The following is a 19,515-nucleotide window of genomic DNA, read 5'->3' on the forward strand; positions in this document are numbered from 1 at the left end:
CTTCTGAGCGCTGGGGTTATAGGTAAGAGCCATCCTGCCTGGCTACTTATGTTTTGTCCTGCTGAGGACTGAACTCATTAGCTTACACTCTACTTCTAGAGGTACATTTCCAGCCCTTTATTTTTGCTTTTGAGGCAAGGTCTGAGTTGCTCATGCAATCTCAAATTTTCAACCGTCCCACCTCAGCCACCGGAGGAGTTGTGTATCATACCTGTCCCCGTTGCTTCTGCTTAGCACAGAGCCTAACACACAAGACAGACACTGTGGTCACAAATCAACATGGCGGGGCAGAAAAACATGTTCATTAAAAAACCAAAAATATCACTTTATTATGAATCCAAGAACACTGTATAAAAAAAAAACGTCCAGTTGTAGAAATGAGCAGACACAGCACATTTATATACAGACACTGTACACGTGGGCCCTGCCCTTTAAACTAAACTCCACAGACTGTACACATGGGCACTGCCCTGACAGCTACACTCCAAAACCAGGCTGCTTTAGTCCTTCTGTTGGCACGGCTCCAGGGAATGTTGCCCTAGGGAAGGGGAGGATGCATCAGTGCCGGGCTACAAACCTCTCTGGCAGCCCAGCAGGTGGAAATCTTGCAGAGATGCTGGGTCAGCCCAAGCTGCCTCTCCTGTACCTGGCTCCTCCGCAGGAAGCCGGCTGAAGCGTTTCCTTGGGTCAGTTCACCTGCACATCATGGCTTCCTAAGGGAAGGACGCTTTTACCAAGTTCAGTGTCCAACCGCATGGCCTCAGGCTCTTTCAGCCCATCTCCCAGTGGTCAGGTCTGCACAGCTTGTTTCTTTGGCTTAAAGGTAAAAACCACAGGGAAAGGACCTTCTCCACTTCCTTTTCCATCCCTCTGAAGTGGAGGCAGGGCTGGTCGAACTCCTTTCGGTTAAAACCCTTAATACTGAACCTTCTGAGGCTTCACGGCGTCTTGTGCGTATAGTAGAAGAGGTTCCCATGGCTGGGGCTTTGGGGTGCTTATCCCTGCCCCTTAGTCCCGTTTCAATCCATAAGCCAGGGCAAGCAGACACCTTCACTGAGTTTGCAGCAGCAGCAGCGGTAGGAGCAATACTGCCCAGACCACTGGGAAGACGCGTGGGGCCGCGCTGTAACCAATGCTATGCAAAACCTGCACTTCCGGGTCATCTGCGAGGTGAAAAGGCAAAGACAGGGTTAAGTGTTTGTATCGGCTTCCAGACAAACAGGATTTAACTAGCCCGTGTGTGGCAAAAGAGCCATCTGTACTCCTCAGCCCCTTTAAACAAACCCCTTCCTGTGACCCAGGCCAAACTGGTTCAGGCTACCTACCTGCTTGGAGTCTCTTCTCCTGTGGGTTGGCATGGGCCTGGGGACTATGAGCTGAAAGATAAGGAAAGAAATAGATCAGGCATTCTGCACCAGGAAGCAGAGAGGCGACTTCCTCCCCATCCCAGACCACTAGACCAAGCTCAGAATGGATGGAAGGAGGCGGTCCACAGGGCCTGACACTCACTGATTTTGCCATCGACTGTCACCTTCAACTTCAAGCACTGGGCTTCCTGATGGTGGATAGGTTTGGCTGTAAAATAAACCCATAGGATGTTAAGTAAGGAAAGAGCCTTTGCTAGAAGACAGGAGCTCAAATTTGTCTGGCACTGCTTTCTCAGTGCCCTGCTTAATTTTTTTTTTTTTTTTTTTTTTTTTTGGAGGCAGGGTCCCTCTCTCTCAAAGAATTATTTATTTAATGTACACTGTAGCTGTCTTCAGACACACCGGAAGAGGGCATCAGCTCAGATGGTTGTGAGCCACCATGTGGTTGCTGGGAACTGAACTCAGGACTTCTGGAAGAGCAGCCAGTGCTCTTAACCACTGAGCCATCTCTCCAACCAGAGGCTGTTCTGGGATTGACTATGTAGACCAGGCTGGTCTTAAACTCACAGAGATCCACATGCTTCTGTCTCCTGAGTGCTGGGACTAAAGGTGTGCACCATCACACCCCACTAAGGCTAAGTTTCTCGTTTCTGCCTTTCATCTCAACATCAGAGTGCTGGGATCACAGATACACACCACAGCCTCTGGCTTTTTATGTGGGTTCTGGACAAAATCTAGGTTGTCAGGCTTGTGCAGTAACTGAACACTTAAATTTTGGGATGACATGAACTCATGAAGCCCAAGCTAGCCTTGAGCATGCTATATACAGTTGAGGATGCTCTTGAACTGCTTATCTTCCTGTCTCTACCTTCTGAGTGCCGGAATTAGAGGCAAGACTAACCTCCCTTCCGCCCTCCTTCCTTCCCTCTCTGTATATCCTATTTATTCAGTGTGTGTTTATGTGTCCCATGTTCAGAGGTCAGAGGACAATTTGGGAAAACAAGTTCTCTCCTTCAGTCACGTGGGAGCTAAGGATCAAATTCATGTTGTCAGATTGGCAGCAAGCGTTTTTTTTATTTGCTGAGCTATCTCATTGGTTCTCTCTCTTTCTTAAAAACTGACTACACTGTCACTTATTCGGACACAACAAGAGGGCATCAGATCCCATGACAGATGGTTGTGAGCCACCATGTGGTTGCCAGGAATTGAACTCAGGACCTCTGGAAGAACAATTAGTGCTCTAAACCATTAAGCCATCTCTCCAGTGTTCCTTTGTGACAAAATCTCTGTATGTAGCCCAGTTTAGCCTTCAACTAACCTTCCCAGCTCTCCTTGCTTTGGCCTCCAAAGTGCTAGAATTGTAGGTGTGTTTCACCAGACCTGGACCTGCTCACTTTAATTCCTTTCTCCCCCCCTGCACTTGATTTTCAAGTTTAATCTTTAAAATATTTTTAAATTAATTTTATGCATGCAAGTGTTTTGTCTGAGTACTCTGCTGTGTGCCTAGTGCCTTCAGAGGTCAGAAAAGGACACAGGATTCTCTGGAACCAAAGATATGTTAGACATGTAGCTGCCATGTGGTGTTAGGATTCGACCAGTGCTTTGAAGTGATTGAACGATTCCTCTTAAATCCTCCTTAGGCAACGTCTCACTCTAGCTGACACTTGACCTGGAACTTTGTGCCACAGTTATAGGTGTGAGCCACCATGCCTAGCTAGCTACCCTTGGCATTTACCTTCAGTTGTTACCTACTTTCTGACCAGTGTGCAGCCTCAATTTCTATTCTGTGGAACAACCCTTTAGCTGAGTGACAGGGCCTTCCCTGTTTCTTCCACCCATCCCATCTCACGCCCCCCCCAGCTGAAGTTGGGTGATGTGTTCATAGTGTAATCTCCCTTTACCCAGACCATTTTCTACTATGCTGACCTAGACTCAGCCAGAAGAGTAAGGCCGAGAATCTCCTTCCTGTACGCCTCTTTCCAGGAGATGCCGCCCTCCCTTTGCCCATGTGCCCTCCTGTTCAAGTCACTCAGGACTCCTTGGGCTGGTACACAGGTCATTTTCCCAAGTGTCAGGGCTGGAGAAGAGATGGCTCAGCAGTTAAGAGCACAGGCTTCCAGAGGTCCTGAGTTCAAATCTCAGCAACCACACGGTGGCTCACAACCATCTAATCCCCTCTTCTGGTGTGTCTGAAGCCAGGGTACTCATCATATACATTTCCCCAAGTGCCTGGTGTTCATGTCTATCACACACCCTTCTCTTGGCCTGCTGATTTATTTGGGGTTCTTCCCAGCTTCTAAGGACAGGAGCTAGGAATGAATATATATATATATATATTTTAATCCTTGTGCCCATTTACCAAACAGAGAGCCTAAGACACACCTGAAGCTCACACCACATCCCCGATACGAATGGGAGAAAAACCGAGTTTAGACTCAGAAGGGGAGGCTCTCTGCTACTTGGCTCCCCATTAAGCATTCGGCCACCAGTGCTCTGAGGCCTGTCCCCTGTGTACTCACAGATGTAGTAGTAGCTGTGTCCTTCCTTGAACTCCTTGCCCAAGGTGAAAGGCGTGAAGCGCTGGAATTTCTCAGACAGCTTCTCTGGGCCATGCTTGGCACTGGGCTGGTTGCACTTCCAGCGGACCTGGTCCTTGGACTGGGGCTGGCATGCCACGTACTCCTGGTGCTCCACCATGTATAGTGTGTATCGTTCCATAGCGGCATCTGCCACGGAGTCGTCCTCGTAATGGGGGCAGATGATGTCTAGGTAGTCGTTCAGCTGCACGTGAACGGTGTAGTCCTCCTCCCGGAACCTGAGCCCAGGCAAAGCAGCAGGAAGCGGATCACTCAGAAGTCAGCCCAGAGCCTTGAGTTCACATCCCACACTGGGGTCTCCAGAATCTCAACTCCTACATTTACTGACCTCGTCTTCTTCATTCCCTCATTACCATCTCCTACTCATGATCCAAATAGCATCCACAAAGCATCTCTCAGGTACCAAAGCCTTCTAGAACACTCCAGGTATTTGCCCAAGGAAGTAGCTCACTTACTTCCCTTTCTATTCTACGGATAAATATTTTCCTAGGGACTTTTTTTTTTTTAAACAAAAAAACAAAACAAAAAACCCCACTGTCACTGTCCACAGACACACCAGCAGAGGGCATCAGATCCCATGATTCCATTAGATAGTTGTGAGCCACCATGTAGGTGCTGGGAATTGAACTCAGGACCTCTGGAAGAACAGACAGTGATCTCAACCACTGAGCCATCTCTCCAGCCCCTGACCCCCCCCCCCCCGGACGTCTTAAAATGCTGGTAGGCTGCACTCTGGGCCAGTCTGTGCCTAAAAACTCAGGCCTCTTTGTCTTTCCATACTGCTGAGCCCCTGTCACACCTCTGAACCTACCCCTCACTGAGTTCCTCTCAGATCCAAACCAAGATTCACAGATAATCAAACCCCATCAGTTCCCTTCAAATCTTTCTTTCTTGTTATGTATGCCCTGATCGCCTCATTCCATTTTCTCACTCCAGAAAATCGCTGTGATTTTTATCTCCGAGAGTAACAATTTCACCTTCCCCTGATGAGACGCTGCAGTTCTTAAACTAGAGACTGCCTCTGCCCTTCCCTTCTCCCCAGGTGGAGCCAGCTCCCCTCCCCCAGTTGGTTCCCCCCAAGCCCTGCAGCTCCAGCCTGACTGCCCACCCACCCCTCCCCCGGGGCTCCAGACACCTGGCTCCAGCCTGGGTAGGGGCTTAGCAGCAGGAAAGTGCTTCCCCCCCCCCCTTCCTGATGAGAGCCAGTCAGCTTCTCTGAATTCCCCCAAGCACTGCCAGGGAGAGGCTCAGCAGAGCTGGTTGCCAACTTGCTTTAAACCCAAGTCCTTGGCATGGGTGGTGCCCATGGTGACAGTGGGGTTCCATGGTGGCCACCCACTACCCAGTCATCATGACCCTTTAGAGGCCTGGCCTTGCAACAGCTTGCAGCCTCTAGAACTAGGCTTACCAGGCCCCTCCCCCACCCCGGGGAAAAGAGAGAGAGAGGCTTTTAAAATTCCTCTCTGGAGAGATAAACATAGAAGCCATTTCAGAACAGGTATTTCAGCTCTGGGCCTGGCGTCTTTCCCCTATTCCCGTGATGGGTACTGACTCACTCATGCCTCATCCACCTCTGTTCCCCGCCCAGGCACTCTTGAGAGCCTGTGAAATTTTACCTTGTCAAATGTGAGCAGCCCCCAGGACCCCAGGGCAGCCCGGTACTGGTTTGCCCAGTGCTGGCCTCCGGGCAAAAGGGGCAGAATAGAATAGCTAGGGTATCTCTCCAGGGCCAGGGCCCAGCTCACAGTGACATCTCTCTCTGACACTGCCTCTGCCTGGAACCTGGTGAGCCCAGGACTAATGCCCACTACCCTGAGTCACCTGTGCAACCCTACGCCCGCCCTGTTCATTGCCACCTCATCTCTTCCCCCAAGCTGGGCCTGGCTAGACAGCCCATGACCTCCACTCTAGACTGACTTTCCTGTAGCTGGAAATAAGACGGGGTATGTGTGTGTCCAGAGGGCCAGGGCTGGAGCTATACTTAGCTGTACTATCTCCCACACTTAACCTGCCTGTGACACTTGGTCTCCATCTGGAAAAGGGGGTTATGTTAGTGGTGGAGAAGACAGGGAGGGGGCAAGGAAGAGGCTCCTTCCTGAAAGAGAGGAAACCTGGGAGCTTGGGAACGGAAAAGGCCAGGGCTCCCCCCTCCCTACTCATGGCTTCCTGTCCCCTCCTCCTCCTTCAGCCAACACCTGGCATGGGCATAAACAGGGACTTTGCTCTTTCTCACTACCAGGGCAGGACTAGGTCAGGGAGGCAGGGGCAAGCGAGCTCAAGGGCTGGTTGGGCTGGGGCAGTACTCCAGGGCCAGGAAGACATTGCCTTTAGGGTTGGCAGCTGGCTTTATCTTGCCCTCCGACATGCCCTAGAGAGCAGACCCTCCATAGGCAAGAGACTGGTACAACACTATCTCAGGGAAGGGGAGGAAGACTCAAAGGATCTGGGAGTCTTAGTGGTATTTTGTGGCCTCAACCCACGTCAGCTGTGAGGCGCCTTTCTCCTTGTTCCATCCTGTAGCCCCCTTGTAGGTTTTGCCCATTACTGTTCTCATAACTTGAGGAAACTCAAGGGCAAGAACAAAGGGCCCCAAAGTGTCTTCCTCTCAAAGCCATTTGCTTCTCTGCCCTAAAACCTGCCCGGGAGAAATTACCTCCTTCCTGTTCCAGCCTTTGTAGCCCCGTGACCCCCTACTCTGCTCCTCCCCAAGATTCCCAGTGACACCACTACTCCTCTTACCCGTCCCTTAGTGTGACCACCTCAGCCACTCCCTCGTCTACTCATGCACAGCATGTGCTTAATTTATGCCTCCCCCCCAAACATCCTTGGAGGTACTCTCCAGAGTCATCTTAAATGCAGAATGAATACCTAATACCCCAAACCTAGATTCCCTGACTAAGGGTCTTTCCAGGGCTACTCTGAGCATCCTGTTTACTCTTGATGTCAGTAGGTGCCTGTCAGTATACCAATGCTCAAGTGGCACACACACACACACACACAAAGAGAGAGTGCACAGAAGTTTCGTGGGGGGTACTTAAAGAGCCCCAGAAGCCAGAGTCAACGTTCCACTACGAAGGCAGAAGCGCTCAGCATGAGATCCTTACTTCAGAGTGATGGGGTGCCAGAGGGCAGAAAGAGAAGGCTGAAACGGCGCCTGTGCAAGTAAGTAGACGTGAGCAGGTTTCTGCCCTGGTCCGCTGATGCCAGGTACTAAGGGGAGATACAGACGGAGGCGGGGAGCTATAGAATCCTTCCCACCCCTGGCCGCCTCTCCTAGGCTCAGGCCAGGGGTTGACAGAGACAGTTACCCTGGGAAAGGGCATTGCCAACCCGGCACCCAGGCTGCCAGAGAGTCTCGGGGCTTACTTGGGATTTGAACTGTTCCAGAAGACGATGTGGCGGTCAGCAGCGGCCAGACTGCAGCACAGACCCAAGAGAGGGGCCCAAAGGAACTCCATAGCGCGGGGCCGGGCCAGGCCGGGCCAGGACGACAGCTCCGCAGTGTAAGGTTCACACTGGCTTCTTCACGGTACAGTAGGCACCACGATCACAAATCTGGCCTCTTCGCTGTTCGACTCCGCCTTTTGGGCTGGCGCCGCTCGACACCCGCCCCGCCCCCGCCCCGCCCGGCGCGCGCTGCCCCAGGGCTTGGTGGCTACAGAGGTGGAGGATGGGAAAAAGCTGTAGGAGGGAGGACTCCCAGACCTCAGGGACGGAGAGCACCGCGGGGTCTGCACAGATCCTCCCATAGCTAGCAGTGTGTTCACTTACGGTGGGTGGGGGTGTCTATGTGAGGCTCTGTAGGCTTTGTGGGACTGGGAGCAACTGCAAGCTGGAAAAAGGGAAGAATTTACACGTGTGGGTCTGGGAACCAGTGGCTTCAGGACTGGGTTTTGCAGCGAGGGGCGCCAATCTCGTCAGGGTGCGAGGTGGGGATATAACCACACCTTTCCTGAGATTCACACCCAGGTCCGCGCACTCGTCTTCTCACACTCTCTCTCGTGGTCTCCCCCTCCCCCGCAACACTCCTCCATGCCTAGACTCTGGCTCGGCTGCCCCTCCCCACACAGACGCGGCTGTTTGTTTTTGTTGGGTTTGTCAATGTTGTCTTTGTTCAAGAGATTGTGTCATCGCTTAGATGCCGGGAATAAAGTGCGACGTTGTGTGTGATCAAGTGTGTAACGTGTGCGGCCAGGGCTAAGGGCTCCTCAGTCCATCAGTACGTTATGCGAGAACTCACAAGACCCTTGGGTTCATGGGGTGTGTGGGTGGGGGGGTGTGCTCTTAATTTTTTCAATAGCGCCAAAGTACACTAATGATCTGTTTATATGTTTCACGTGTGTCTTGAGCGAATGCGCTCTTGCAGATGGAATGTGGGAATATGGTCATGAAGGGTGACAAACTAACCGACACATGTACATATGGCGTGTTTAAATGCACGCGATGGCGGGTAGGTGTAAAGACACTCGTGTGTGGAAGCGTGTAAAACGCCTGACATACATATGCTAGTGTTTGTGAACAGTGTGTGAAGGAGAGGAGAAACGTGTTTGGGCGTGCGACGGGGTGGGGGGGGTTGGGGTGGGGGTAGTTTGGACGGCTGTGTGTGGCCCTGTCGGACTTGGGTCTTCCAGTCGGTGGGCTCTCAGTACCAGGCTCAGAACCCCTCCCCCGCTCCATGTAAACAACCCTGCAGGAATTCACCTCTCCAATCAGCAGCTGTCTGGAGAGGGGCTGGCGGCGTCTGCGCCTGAGTTGGAGCTGGCGGGCAGGTGTTTGATTAGGCTCGAGTGCATTCTTGGAGCTGGAAAGTCAAAAGCTGGGTGTTCGGTAGTTTGTGTGTGTGGTGGTGTGCCTGTGTGCGTTGCGGGGTGTGATGGGCGGGGGTTTCCGTCCCTGGCCTCCCTTCTTTGCGGCTGCGCATCAGGGCAAGCCGCAGACCCGAGGCTCCTTTGCAGGGTCCGGCCCAGCTTGCTAGGCTTCCAGGCCGTTTCATCCCGGTATTTTACGGCCAGGCTTGGCGGCAGACCCTGTAATTACATCGGGCCAGGACGCCGTGGCCAGTTCGGTGCTGAGCCTGAGGGGAGGGGCCTGGAGTTGAGGAGGGCTCTGGCTTTTCTCCTCCCCTTCCAGGAGGTGGGCCCTGCTGGTCGCTCTCTCCATAAATGTTTACTGAGCTCCAACTAGGTGCCACGCCCCGTAACCCCTGCCTGGGTCAGGGTCCGGCTTTGCAGAAGCCTACGCCACCCGCGCGCACACACCTGCCTTAGGCGACGTGACCAAGTCCCATGCGGATCGGAGGTGCGGCTCGCCCCTCCCTCCGGGTTCGAAGTTTATCCGCAGCCCTAGGGAAGCACCTCACGCGCTTTTTGCTCACCGGGAGGAACATCTAGGTGAAAGTCTCCCACGCGCCCCTCGTGCGAGTACTCCCTCCCCGTTCCTTTGCTTCATAGGGTTTTGTTTTGTTCTTTGCCGAGTTGCCGACGCAAGCACTAGCAGTAGCCTGTCAGGGTTTGGTGAGTGATGTCGCTCACCATAAAGGTGTAAAAGTGGATGCCGAGAAAGTCCCTGAAGAGACTAGCTCAAGATTGCCTCCTGAAGATCCGGCTTTGGGCCGGATCACCTCTGCTGGCTGCCAAACTCCTTGGACTCAGCCTAGCGAGGACATGTCGGCGCCGGAGTGTGAGGCTAGAGCAAGCTAGATGGAGAGGTTAGGCACCGACTGGACGCAGAGCCTCTGGTTTAGGACGGTCGCCAGCATTTTCACTGTAGGCCCTCGTCCTATCTTTTAGAGGTAGCTCGTCTGTTTTGGCTATCCTTTGGCTGGATAATGCACCTTAGAGCGCAAGGTTGAGGCTAAGATAAAGTCTTTGCCCTCCGGGAGTCCTGAAGTCGGTGGTTGGGCACATGTTTTCCTGGACTTGGGTAGAGAGGAAATACTCTTGGCAAAACAACCTTGCTAAGTGCTGAAACTCAGACCCACGACACATTCGCACTACTCGAGTGCTCCTGGAACCGCCGCGCCGCCTGGTGGGCAGAGAGGAAGGTTTCAGGCTCTGTGAGACACGGAAATAGGAGGGACTTCAGAATATATCTAGGCTTCCTGGGCTTCTCAGTTCTAGCTTGCCCCGGCGTGTCTGGCTTTGTTTGGGGCTACCTGTTACCCCAAGCTTGCGTACCTGCGTTGTCTCACAGCATTTTCATCCCCAGGCAAACATCTGTGCTAAGTGGCAAATATGTATGAGGTGTCTGCCTGGGGAAAATCCCTCTGTGAATCAATTCTGTGCATTTTGGGGGGGTAGGGTTAACTCTGGGCTCGCTGGGTGGGGCTGGGGAGATCCTGTTCCCACAGAGAGCACTGCCTACCCTAAGGCAACTTTTCCAGACTGGAGCAGCCACAAACACTCAGCAGCTTGACTTGATGCCTTAGGCCCCAGGGCATCTCTGGGTACTTGGATGAATTTGGAACCATTTCTGCCTCACTCTGAAAGTTATTTAGAAAAGGAAAGTCTACAGTCTCTCACCATCTGTACACAGAGAGAATGTGTGCACTGTTTTTCAGTGTGGAAAACAGAGGGGGTGAAGAAAAGAGCTTCTAATGAGGATGCCCCCCCCCCTTTTAGATAGTGTATCATTAATATGTAGTCCTGGCTGTTCTGGAACTCATATAAACTAGACTGGCCTCCAACTTACAGAGATCTGTCTTGCTCTGCCTCCTGAATGCTGGGATTATTGACATGAGTTACGGGGCTGGAGATATGGCTTAGCAGTTAAGATCACTGGCCACCTATCCAGAGGACTGAGATCCTAATCTCAGTACCTACATGGTGGCTTAAAACGATTTGTAAAGAATGTTTTAGAGATCAAGACCTTCTTTGAGTCTCTGAAGGCAGGGGCATGTAGGTGTTGCAGAGACCTCCGTGCAGGCAAAACATCTACACATTTAAAAAAAAAAAGAGTAAAAAACTTAAAAACTTAAGTATGGTCTGAAGAGATGGATTAGTCATTAAAAGACTGGACTATGGGATTTAATTTCAGCACTTGGAAGGCAGAGGCCAGAGGACCTCTGTGAGTTTGAAGCCAGTCTGGTCTACAGAGCAAGTTCCAAGACAGACAAGGCTACACAGAGAGACCCTGCCTCAAAAAACAAAACACAAAAGCTGGGCTCACAACCAAAAATCAGAACAAGCTGGCTGGTGGTGGCATACACGTTTAATCCCAGCACTTGACTTATTTCGAAAAACAAAACCAAAACCACCAAGCAATCATATGACACCATGCTTTTGACAGGATTATAAATATGACTCATTTCTGTTGAGACAATAATATTTGGTCAGCAGCAGGAGACAAAGGTAGGAAGACAAAGGCTGGATGTGAGTGACACCGTACCATAGGCCAGGGTCATCCAGATTGGATGAAACAGAAAAGCAAACAGAAGGGTCCTCTCGGTGCTTTCTGACTATAGCTGCCTGTGACCAGCTTCCTCCTGTTCCTGCCGTCAAGCCCTCCCTGCTGTGACACACTGCTCTCTTAACTTTGTGAGCCAACGTAAAATCTTCCTTAAGTTGCTTTTGAAGGTATTTTTTTTCCTGTCTATGAGAAAAGTAATCAATACAGGACTTTCCCCTGATTCCCACCCCAACAGAATCTATTTCCGTTACATACAAACTCACATGCCATACATTTAACTCCAGAAGTGAGATGCCCATTATAACACACTAAGCATGAGTTCTTCCTACCAAGGGGCCACACCCCAGCAGGCCACACCCCAGCCCTGGAATTGGTTTATTTTTCAAACCTAAGACCCATGCATTGGAGATGAACCCTATAATACTGGTCTACATTCCCTGGTGTCCATCCATGGGCTAGCTTTAAACTCATGATCCACTTGCCACAGCCCCCCCCCCTTTAAAAAAAAGAATTATATATATATATATTACACTGTAGCTGTACTCAGACACACCAGAAGGGGGCATAGTATCTCATTACAGACAATTGTGAGCCACCATGTGGTTGCTGAAATTTGAACTCAGGACTTCTGGAAGAGCAGCCAGTGCTCTTAACCACTGAGCCATCTCTCCAGCTCCAGCCACAGACTCTAAACTTTTGAGATTACAGGCATTTGCCACCATAGTCAGCTGCAAAGAAAGAAAGAAAGAAAGCATTTGCTAGCGTTTGCTATTGCAAGTCAGAGTCAAAGCTTTCTCTAACCTGCAAAGGTCCTAGAGGATACTTAGACGTTCACATCTACATGAAGGAGGACAGGCATAGAGGAATGGATATGCAGAGAACGCTCTGGTATCGCAGACATCCCGGAATATCCACCAGACTGAATCTGGTGGAGTAGTAGGAGAGCTCAGTGGCAGGGCTAGTAGGCCTCAGTGAGAAGGGTTCCAGTGTGATCTGGCTTGTGAAGAGGTACATACAGGAGAGGACAGAGGTAGTCCGAGCTGACTATGGGCACAGGTAGGGAGAATCCAGGTGAGGTGGTTAGAAGTATAGTTCCTGTGCCAGAGACTCCACAGAGCAGTTAGCCTAGCAAGGGCCCAGGACACTACGCCAGTGATCTGGGTTGCAAATGACATAAAAATAGACAGTGACTAGTACTTCAACCAGAAATCCTAAGCCAGACCTATAATCCCGGGACCAGGAAGACAGAGGCAGGGGGATATCTCATCAGTGACTTCAAGGCCAGCCTGGTCTACATAGTGAGTTTTAGGAGGCACTCTGCCTCCGCCATCCCATAATCAGAGGGCATCAGAGGTCCAATTCTCTCTATCTGTCTGCTCTGCTGTCTCATGAGCCTGGTAGACAAGGTCGATGCCGGTATAGAAGCCTGTCCTCTGTGAATGGTATGGTCATTTGCCGTCTTGAAATCAGAGTGGCTGACCTTACCCACAAGACACCCTGCCACAATCAGGGATATTAATATCCCCGGTGGAAAGCTGGGAGATGGAGTAAGGGTCATTAACCCCCTCACCTGAGATCTGGAGACTCCTGTGTGCCCTCCACCCCCAATATATGTAATCCTGTCACAACTTGTGGTCTCTGGTTTTCGTGTGTGTGTGTGTGTGTGTGTGTGTGTGTGTGTGTGTGTGTGTGTGTTTGTGTTAGCACTTATAGGAGAGAGAATGCTAACTAAAGGAGCGGCTCTTGTGTGGTGGTTACTCATGCTGGGGTGTAGCGTTTTTTGTTTTTTTGTTTGTTTTGGTGATGCAGTTGTTTTGGGGTTACTCTCTTCTAACCCTTTGTCATGCTCCTGTAAGTAAGTCCCTGGTTCACCACACAGGACGGCCACTGCTGCTTAGTCTGGTGCGACTAGATGGTCACACCTCCTGAGGAAAAGTCACACAACACTGTCTCCTAGAGCTATCTTCACACTTTAGGGGCCACGGTAAGGAAAGGTGGCAAGGGTTCCCAGAAAATGCTCTCTTCCAGGGTTTGGTGCGGCTTCAGGCTGTCCTCAGCTCTTCAGTGTTGGACCCACGCAGGGACCTTTCATGTACACACCAGGCAAGCTTCCTACCACTGAGGTACACCTCTGTCCCCTTTTGCTATTTTGTTTGAGACCAAGGATCTTGCTAAATTGCCCAAGCTGCCCTTGACAACCCGAACTAGCTTTGAACTTTCAACCCTCCTGTTTGATTCTCTGAGGTAGCTGGGCTTACAGGTATGAGCAACCATACAATATTTTCTCTAATTATGAATAAGATGATCACTGCGGAAAGTTTGGAAAAACAGCAGAAAGCTGCCTCTGAAGTCTGAGCTTTGGCTCTTTCCCCAGATTCAGTAATTCTTGTGGCAAATACCCTGAGAGGTTATGGCCTGATTCTCAGGGGACCAGGGTAGACTCTCTTATATTTGCTGTAGGATTTAGGATATAGTAATGTTCACCTGCACCTTTGATGTCTGCTCTCTGGTCTTTATGGTCTTTATGGGTTGGCTACAAACAGTGCTGTAAGCAAGGCCCCTGAGCGGTTAGGGAGAATGAGGCTCAGATAGGGCAGGTGCTGTTTGGGTCTTAGATTGGTGTCGTTGGTGGGGCTTAGGCCCTAAGGAGCTATTTCCTCCCCCACCCACTGCCAATATCCACAGTCCCAGGAATGAAAAAGGCTTCAAAGTCCCCTGAGAAAGTCACCTTGAGAAAATGGAGAGTGTGTTCAGAGAAGGGAAGGGCTAGAGCAGGGGCCTCTACCCTAGAACCAGAGCATTGTGGGTATGTAGAAGAAAGAGTGGGTTTAGATGGGAACTCCTAGAACAGGAGAACCTTCTTGTCACAGGTTCGGAGACTGTCCCCAAAGCTCGAGCTGGCCTGGTCTTCAGCTGAAGTGGTCGGAGGTCCTAATGGTGCCCACCTACTCAGAGATGTGCCCAACAAGGGCCATGTGAGTCAGAAGATGGTGCCAAGAAGTTCGGGTTTGTGTCTTGGCTGTGCAAACTGAATAACGTTTACTTATTCTGAACCTCACTGGCTGTTTTTGTCTCCCCAGACCCTGCTTTTGAAATGGAGCCCTTCTCTCTGGTAATATGGCAACTGAATAAACCACTGGCTGGAAGAAGGCAGGGTGGTGTGCCCGGGGGAGGAGGCTTCCGAGAGCAGGGTGTGGTCCTAGCCTTTCCAGGCTGATTGGATCCTGTGCTCCTGGAGAAGAGGGAGTCTCCAGAACACAGGCATGGAGGGAGGAGGCGGCATAAATAGTTGTTGTCCTGGTAAGGGTGTGACAGATTCCCTAGGGCCATGGCAGCCCAGAGATGGGGATACAGACTGGCAGACAGTGGGTGGCAGGAAAGCTTGGGAAAGTTGGTGCCACAGGAAGGGGCAGCACAGAGAAACTCTCGAGACTCCACTATCTGGTCTGGCACCTGTGGGAGTGAGGGGGAAAGATGGGAGAATATCCCGTGGAGCCATCCTTGTCTCTTCCGTCTGTTCTTCCTGCCTCCTCTCTAGTTGTCTGTCTGTCTCCTGCTCATGGTCTTAGCACTAACACTGTGCTGGACAGTGGTCTGCACAGCAGGCTCTGCTCTAGGTGTTAAACAGGAGTGTGAATGGACCTCCTAACAGTGGGGATAATACAAGGGACAGAGGCAGGAGACACAGCTGGGGTGGTGCAAGGAAGGGACCACAACTACCCAGAGATTGGGGCAGAAGGATACAATAGAAAATGCAAGGTTAGGTAAACAGCGGGGGAAGGGAGGACGTCTCTGGTGTATATGCTAGACAGATTCTGGGGTGAGTTGAAATATGCTGGGGCATTTGAAAAATATATATATCCTTTAGCTTTATTTTATTTTGTATGGCCCATGCACCACATGCATGCACAGTACCTAAGGAAGTGATAAGGTGAGCCTCATGGTGTTGGGAATCAAACCCAGGCCCTTTGCAGCATGTGCTTTTAACCACTGAGACACCTACCCAGCCCCAGTTGAGCTGGGACATCCTAAATTGGACTGGACAAGGAGCCCTAAGGCCACCCAAGGCTGGCCTCAGAAACAAGCTCACAGAATGGATTTGACTGTTTCCCTAGGCAAAAGGGAAACAGAACTGGGAAAGGTTTGCAGAACAGACAGTGGCCAGAGTGTCTGGGCAATAATAACTGATGTTTGTGGAAATATTTTCCAGTCCAAGTTCACTTGAAGCCCTTTGTGTTCAATAAGGCCCTTCGTTGTCACGCTCTGCATAAGAGCCAGACTGCCCTGGTGTCTTCACTTTGCCTGTGAGCAAATGGAAGCCCAGAGAAGCTGGCGGTGTTCTTGAGAACACACAGCTGGGAATTAGTAAAGCCAGAATGTGTAACAAGGCGACATCTCGAGAGTCCTGCATTACCCATTCCTCGGGAGAAATACTGAGGCCTGAGGTAGCCTACTAGGAATGGGCACAAGACAGTTCAGAACAGTCTCTTTGTGCGTTTGCCTGTGTGTATGCCTGTGTGCCTGTGTGTGTGTGTGTGTGTGTGTGTGTGTGTGTGTGTGTGTGTGTGTGTGTGTGTGTTTGGTGAAGGGTTGAGCCATCCTTTCGGCATCAGGAGCTGTGGTGGTATGCACTGTTAGGAAAATTGAGACTCACTATTTGATAGCGCAGGTCTACTCTGCCAGTGCCCAGACAATCAGACACTTTCCCCACCCCAACCTCTGGGACGCCTGCTGCACCTACAAGCTCAATCAATCGCTCAGTCGCTGATTCTCAGGGTCAGTCACGATCCTGATTCTACTCGTGACTGCACTCTGTTCTCTGGGTTCTACTCCTCACCGGGACAGAGCCGGCCCTTTCCTTCTCGTCTATGAACTGCTAACTTCCATTTCCCTCCAAAGAGTTCTTTTCTTGCTTCAGGGGACCCAGATCAAGTTCTGTCACTGATGAGCCAGAACCTGGACCACCAGAGAGGCAGTAGGTAATGGGTATGAGGATCTACCAGGATGGAGGTAGGGTGCATACGGTGGGGGGAGGGGGGAAGTCAGAGGCAGATCTGGGTTTGCAGGAAGGACACAGAGTTCCGTCTTAGCAGGTCACATTTCAGTGCTTGGAATTTCCTGATGAATGAATTGTCAAGAAGCTGCAAATTGGGGCCCAGATCTGGGCACAGCCCCTTCAGTTCAGGGTGCGGAGATTGAGGATTTAACTGAACACCCTGCAGTCACCACGGAAGGGGTGGAGAGCGGGCAGCACCTTACCTTGAGGAGCCAGGCAGGTGTCATAAGAGGGAAGGGCAAGACAGGCGCTCTATTAGAGAAGCAAATGACAGGCTGATGTCCTGAAGGAAGAGGCCCCTCTCATGGTTCAGCCAGTGCCAGAGGAGGCACATATTAACCTGTCCTGGTCTATAAGGTCATTTCCCAACCGCCCCCAGTGACCGAGAGCTGCTGCCTAGAGTAGCCAGGCCCAGGACACTTAGGATGCCTATGGTGCTGGGAGATAGAGTGTTTCCTACCTAAGCCCGTGAACTGAGGATAAAGGGGAATCCCAGGCGACCCTTAATGTCTGGGGTTGCAGGTCTGCACTAGCAGGCTCTGTTTTAAGGATTTCCTTTGGGTTGGGGAAATCTGGGCCAAGCTATAGATAAAGAAGAAGGAAGCCACAAGAGAGATCAGGGAAATGCATGGGGAAACTGAGGATCCAGGCCCAAGGAAGATAAGGAAGGGATTCGGTTAAGAACAGACACTGAGAGTTTTAAGCAAGTACGGCTATTTCTCAGAGTGGGGACGGAAGGGAGACCGAGGTGGGAGGAGACAGGGGAAGGGAGTGTGTAGCTCTCCAGTTACTGGTTTCTTTAGGCCTTACCCGGGCAGAGCATGGTCCTTAGAAACAGACTTTCAGGGATGCAAATCCCCGTCCCATTGTACCCTGAGATTCACAGCTGCGTCTACTTCCTCTCTTAGGAAAAATGGGATATAGCTGTCTGTGCTTAGTATTAGGTGAGATTCTGTTTTAAAGTGCTCGATGCCTGGCACATCTGCTTGGTGGCTGGCACATCTGGTGCAGAGAGGCTTTCAATGAACTGCTTGATGGTGGCCCTTAACAGTGGCAGTAGCAGGTTTCAACCCAATGGCTTCTCTGCACCACTCACTGACATGAGGGCCTTTCACTGCCCTGGAGGGTTCCACTCAAACTCCGCCATGCTCCTCAGAAGGTGCTTCCTGCAGGTTCATAATGTCTGTGCTTGCTGAGAGTGGTAACTTTCCCCTCTACGGTGTGATGCTGTGTTCCTGCTGGCAGGAGCTGGCCCAGCAGGAGTTTTCTCCTGTCACCTCTGTTGGGAGCCGTTGGTTTCCATGTGTCACTTCTCATTCACAGTAGCACATGGAAGGTGCCACCACCTTTTCATGGGACTAGACAGAAGGTGGCTTTGACTGCTTGCCTGTTTGCTGGCTTGTACTAGAATTTCAGTTCTGTCTGAGGACATCTTTCCAGTGAGTCACTTGGAAACTTCCTCAGCCTGTCTGGCTGTCACTCCTGACTGCTCGGTGACTTCTGACCCTAGCGTGTACACAAGCTGTCAGGTTCTCAGTGAGCGACTTGCTATGGCCCCTCCTTGGACAACAACCCATTCCTGTAGAAAGCTTGAACAAACTAAGCCCTGCCCTGGGCAAGAGCACCCCAAAACAAAGAGGTCAGGGCTGAAGACCCGGGGCTCCATCTGTCCGCATCAGAACAAGCCAGATCCCTTGCACAGCTTGAAGCAAAATTCCTCCAACTGTAGGCTACACTTAGTCATCTTCTGTGCCCAATCTCACTCCATCTTGCAGGCTCCTGTTTCAGCAGCACCCTCTCCTGATAGATGTGATCCCCCTGTGTCGTTAGACACACTGGAAAGTTCTGTAAGAGTAGAAGATGGCAAGGCGGGGAGGGGGTGAGGGGGGTGAGGGAGGGTTGGTTTCAGACATCTCTTGTCCCACAGAAGAAGGGGACTTGGCTATAGAATAAATCAGTCTAATCTGTAATGACAGAAGATGGCTCAGTGGCAGACTAAGATTGGGCCAGGAGGAGAGCTGGCAGGGAGGGTGATGGGAAAGGGCGGTGGTTACAGGGTGTGCTTTCATCACTGGTGTGTACAGAGTGCTCCTAGGTATCTGGGGGAGGGGGAGCGGAGAGGGGAAGAATCGTAGTTATGATATTGTATCTTTAATACACGTGTGGTGGCATGCACCTTAAATCTCATCACTCAGGAGGCCGAGGCAGGAGGACCTCTATAAGTTTGAGGCTAGCCTGGTGTACATAGCAAGCTCCAGGACAGCCAAGGCTATTTAGAAAGAATTTGTTTTAATTTTTAGAATATTTATTTTATATGAGCACTGCGGATGATGCCCTCCAGAAGAGGGCATCGGATCTCATTACAGTGAGCCTCCATGTGGTTGCTGGGAATTGAACTCAGGACCTCTGGAACAGCAGTCAGTGCTCTAACCACTGAGCCATCTCTCCAGTCTCCCAAAGTTACTCTTAAACAGCTTGGTCTAGCTGTTTCCTAGCAAGTTCCAGGATAACCCAGGCTCCACACAGAATTCCTGTTTTGAAAAATCCCACCCCCAAATTACTTTTTAAAATGAAATACCAACTGTCCCTGGGAGACCTGCTTTTCTCTGGTGGGGGACAAACAGTGAGGGAAGGGGAGAGGGAGGAGAAGGGAAAGGGGGAGGCAAGGTGTCGAGTAAAAATGAAGAGGAGGAGGAGGCTGCGGTGGGGGAAGGATTAACAAAAGAAATATCAACAAGAAAAAGGTCTGTATATGTTCAGTGTAGACACATTTTTCTTTCTTCCTGGAAACAATTTGTTCATGACTGAGTGCATAGAGAACTCACAGATACAGAATTTGAACTCTGTGAGTAAGGGGGCTGGGGGCTTGGCGCAGAGCTTTGCAAGTCCTAGGTTCAATCCCCAGAACCCAGAAACAAAGCTAAACAGCAATAAAATGTGTGGCTATTTCTGCATGAAAATCATACCTCGGTGATAAAGAAGTAGAGACAGACAGACAACAGGATGCAAGTCTGTGAGTCAGGAGGAAAGCAAGTGAGAGTCATGAGCTCTGCTCGGCCTTTGGGTAAAGGTTGGGGCCAGAGGCTGG

At 50.9% G+C, this 19,515-nt stretch overlaps 1 protein-coding gene across 1 annotated transcript; it reads right to left on the minus strand.

Moving 5' to 3' along the window:
* Positions 1-300: 300 nt before the first annotated feature.
* On the minus strand, positions 301-7,493 carry EFNA1 (ephrin A1). The gene is made up of 5 exons (XM_080915451.1): positions 7,331-7,493; positions 3,887-4,182; positions 1,510-1,575; positions 1,326-1,376; positions 301-1,163 (listed from the first exon to the last, which is right to left on the minus strand). Exons 1-5 carry the CDS (start codon positions 7,420-7,422, stop codon positions 1,051-1,053), a joined length of 618 nt encoding a protein of 205 aa, XP_080771577.1. The 5' UTR covers positions 7,423-7,493; the 3' UTR covers positions 301-1,050.
* Between the last annotated feature and the right edge of the window lie 12,022 nt (positions 7,494-19,515).

Source organism: Micromys minutus (genome assembly GCF_963924665.1).
Source record: "Micromys minutus genome assembly, chromosome: 4".
NCBI lineage: Eukaryota > Metazoa > Chordata > Mammalia > Rodentia > Muridae > Micromys > Micromys minutus.

Coding starts and splice junctions, on each gene's coding strand:
- EFNA1 (XM_080915451.1), bottom strand. CDS start 7,422: ATGGAGTTCCTTTGGGCCCCTCTCTTGGGTCTGTGCTGCAGTCTGGCC. Junction 4,183..7,330: donor TGGAACAGTTCAAATCCCAA/GTAAGCCCCGAG, acceptor GCCTGGGCTCAG/GTTCCGGGAGGAGGACTACA. Junction 1,164..1,325: donor GGAGAAGAGACTCCAAGCAG/GTAGGTAGCCTG, acceptor TTCACCTCGCAG/ATGACCCGGAAGTGCAGGTT.